Below are 4,083 nucleotides of genomic sequence, written 5' to 3' on the forward strand. Positions count from 1 at the left end.
CTTGAAAAGCGATTGACCAAGTGTATAGAGCTCCAAGGAGATTATGTTGAAAAATAAAAAAAAATGTACCCAAAAAAAATTGTTTTTATACTTCATTCTAAGAACTTATTGAACTACCCTCGTATTAAGAGTACAAGATTTTTGTTTAATTATGCGCCATTTTCTGCCCTACAACTTTGTCTCTTGTAACACTAACGTAGCTTCATCAAGAAACCAAGTACTTTAAAAAAACTGAGCACGAGTAATTTGCCATGAAAATAGGTCAAAAGTGTGTTCAACTTTGTCAGGTCAAAAGTTGTAACCTTTTGGGGTCTAGTTAATTGCCTTTTTTTAGTTTTGCTCCAAATTACATATACTTTCATTGAAGTATTGAACAATTTTTGTAAAGTTGACAGGTTCCGTTGAATATCGCTATTCGCGCTCGATAATAGGTTGCCTCGCGCTTCGCACTCGGATATTTATTCTTTGCATTTGGAATGCTTCAAAAAAACTTAATGAAAAAGATCTCTTTTAGATGGCAGTATTTATATGCGTCTTCATATTCTGAATTGTCTGCTTAACTAAGTATAGTCGAAGGTTAAGTATCTCAAAGCTCTGTAGGATTTGAGGTACACATTCTCATCCTGACACTCGCGCTGCGCGCTCGATTTCCGACAGATATTTGTAAACAGGTTTTATTGGATTTTTTTCTAGTAACTTTCGTCCTTTTTCCACACATTTTTTTTATTTTATTTTTTTCAGCGTTATTTTTCACGAATAAAACAAAAAGTACGCATCCTATTTAGAAGTGATTCTTTACGAAATTGTAGATCTTTTTTGGGATAACCATTTTTGTTAATTCATCTTTTTTCATATCCTACATAGTTTTTCCACAAAATGGAATTTTTTATTTTCCATTATTTTTTGTGCAATCAAAATTTGAATTTTCGATTTTTGAAGAAAATCCAAAAATTAGTAATGATAATCGTGTAGGGCTTTCAAAAAGAAAAATTTTTCTTCTTTTGACTTTTTTTCATATCGTGCGTTTTCGGCTTCAAATTTTGATTTTCGTTTGATTAAAAAAATTTTGAAAACGCTATAACTCTGAGAATTTTCTTTGTATCGAAAAAAGTCATTAGGATAAATTGTTTTTTCTTTTTAATACTATAAATATCCGTACATAGAATTTAAATTTTTTTAAAAAGTGATCTTAAAAATTGTCAAATTGTGCTCACTTTTTGAATTTTTATCAAAAATGGCTGGTTCACGAATTCGTCCTTTCTTTTAGGACGTAAAAAAGTGTGCCAAAGATGAATTTGATTCGTTCATTTTTACGAGAGTTATCGTGTTTACGGACGGACGACCGGACGGACAGACAGGCAGACAGACGCCATCGTGAAAACCTGATTTTCGGATTCAGAGGGTCTTGAAACGTGGAGATCCGTTGAAAAAGTGTGATGTCAAATTTCTGACAATTCTAATACTTTCTCAATCATAAATGATGAGAAAATGTAAAAAATCCGGGTTCTATGGAGAACAATAACTCAGTACCGATTGAAGATAGGAGGTTTTTTTGGCTAAAACTTGTTCAGAAATGACTTTAGTTTAATTTCGGTTTTGAACATTTTGTTTTTAAATTTATTTGGGCGTGTCAGTTTGGGCAAATACAATTCTTGGAACTTTAAAAAAAATACCTCCTGGATGTACGGGTGTCAGTTCTAGGAAACTTGCAATTTTAATCAGTATCTCCTAACAAACCATGTTAGCAACAAACAAACGAACGCGCATTACCCACTTCATAAAGTAAAAGGACATTTTTTCGTACGAGATGCCTGGACTACAAGCGGGCTCTACTATTTAGTGAATTATATATGGTACAACATGTCAGAAGGGTAATTTTGTACCTATATTCACATATTAGAAACAAAAAGCGAGAAAGTACTTCTTTCTCTCAAATGTAAGCACCATGTACTTAGCAGCTTACGAAGAATTTAAATTTAAAAATTTATGAACCTTAATGTTTCAAAAACGTACTAACTTTATTTTAAAATAGACATTTCGCTCAGTTTAAGTCTTATTTAAATAAAAAAAATAATATATCGTACTTTCTCCAAGGCCGATAAAACCATATTTTTCGAATTGTCAATGGTTTTTTTTTACTTTAAAAAGTTCAATTAAGGTAAATGTGTCAGTGTCAGTCAATGCATGGGTTGTCAGCAGATAGGCAGTATTTTACATATATATATATATAAATAAAAGTTATTATATAATTATTATATAAATAAAAATTATATATATATATATAAAAGGATATGTTACAAGCAATAAGTAAATTACCTCTCAAAAGGTACCCTCTATTCCATAAAACCCATTTCTTAAGCTTTCATTATGTTTAATATAATTTTTCAAACATATGAAATACAAAATTCGCCTTAAACTTCCAATAACTGGCACACTTACCTTAAGTAAAATTGTTGAACTTCATTTAATATTTGTGGCATATACATTTTTCAAAGTATTTCATTGTGTACTATATCATGTCACATAAAAAGGAAATGTATTTTCTATGCTGCTTGTAAATGACCTCTTATGAAAAAAAAAATCACCTTTTTTTGCGAAGTTAAATTATATTGAATTTACAAATAAACCCGATTATAGAAAATATCCCTACAGGGCATGTTCGCTTTCATGTTCTCGTGAATATACATTTTATATTATTTAGGATACACAATTTGTAATAATAATGGTAGAGTTTTTAAATGAAAAAAACACAAAAAGCCAATGTAGTGCTTCAAGCTGCGAATTTCGAAAATTACGCCGAGAGAATTCTTGCTGCGATCTAAATATTTATATTGTATTATTATTATTATTATAGAATAATCCAGCTCAAAAATAATAATAATTGCGCATTCAATCTCTCGCTATTTAAAAGACAAAAGTTGAAATTTGTTGAATTCCACGCTGTTTTGTTTTTGAACACTTTAATTTTAACAGAACTTCTAATTTGAGTTTAACTTTGAAATTTGTAGTTTTTGAGTTTTCTATTAATATTTAATAGCTCAATATAAAAAATCAATTAAAGTAACTGTATTTTGATTATAACATTATTTCAAACTGTGGAGATGTTTTCGTGGCTTTATTTAAAATGGTAACTTTTAGAATTTGTATCTCGTAATTGTTTCTACTCAACAGTTAAACATTTTTATTTAAAATTTTTGTTGATGCTTACTTCTACATTTTTACTTTCTTTATAGATTAGACTTATATATTTGTTTGAATTGGTCATTTACCGAAATGTACTCATAAAACATAAATTCGCTTTTCTTCCCTAATTCATGATTAATTTCAATCAGGTGATTAACAAATTCAATGAGTATCACTCATATTCGCCAACTGATGTAAGGAACACTTATGAAAAGAAACTAGAGGATACTTTGAGAAATATATCTCTTGGCATACAGAAAACTATAGAAATTGATACTTATCGTCGAGGACTTTTGAAATCCTACTCGAAGGAGGAAGAGAAAAAGGTATCCACATTTAACTTAAAAAGAAGTTTTGACCAAACGGTTTCTGAAAACCAGAATTACGAATGGTATCGCCAGTGTATGAGGCAAATGATTGTTATACCATATTTTACAAATATTACTGGAGTTTGTTTCTTATGGATAAAAGAGTGCATTCAAAAAGCTATAAACTTAAGTGAAGTTAAAAATGTTAATAAATTTTGAGGCCACATACGTACTATTTTTTAAAGAAATTAAAGATAAATATTTATAAATAACTGCTTATTTCAAGTAACGAAGTGTCCCGTCGTCCCGAAATTCGAAATGAGTAGTCAAATGGTTTTTCATAAACATAGCTGGTAGTTATGAAAATTCTGAAGCTATCGAGAAAAAACAAAATATTGTCAACATTTTTCCTATACGAAAATTATCAAATATCCCAGGGACAGTTTCTCCACTCTCTTAAGCCGAATGAGTAAAATTATCATTGAGTGAATCAGTATTTTGAGTTATCACTAGTGAACCAGTAATTTTCTCGATTTGACTGTGCGAATCATTTAGTACGTGAACCAAACCAGTTATTGAAGTACACCAGTAA

The 4,083-nt window shown here is 29.8% G+C and overlaps 1 protein-coding gene across 1 annotated transcript in view; it reads left to right on the forward strand.

Annotated features, from left to right (window-relative positions):
* The window catches only part of LOC117179874, a 106,793-nt gene extending 103,083 nt beyond the window's left edge, over positions 1-3,710 (forward strand). Inside the window, exon 9 of the mRNA XM_033372049.1 lies at positions 3,333-3,710. Within this exon, the coding sequence (XP_033227940.1) occupies positions 3,333-3,710 (378 nt within the window). The remainder of the gene's footprint in view (positions 1-3,332) is intronic.
* Positions 3,711-4,083: the final 373 nt, after the last annotated feature.

This window comes from Belonocnema kinseyi, chromosome 1 (assembly GCF_010883055.1).
Source record: "Belonocnema kinseyi isolate 2016_QV_RU_SX_M_011 chromosome 1, B_treatae_v1, whole genome shotgun sequence".
NCBI lineage: Eukaryota > Metazoa > Arthropoda > Insecta > Hymenoptera > Cynipidae > Belonocnema > Belonocnema kinseyi.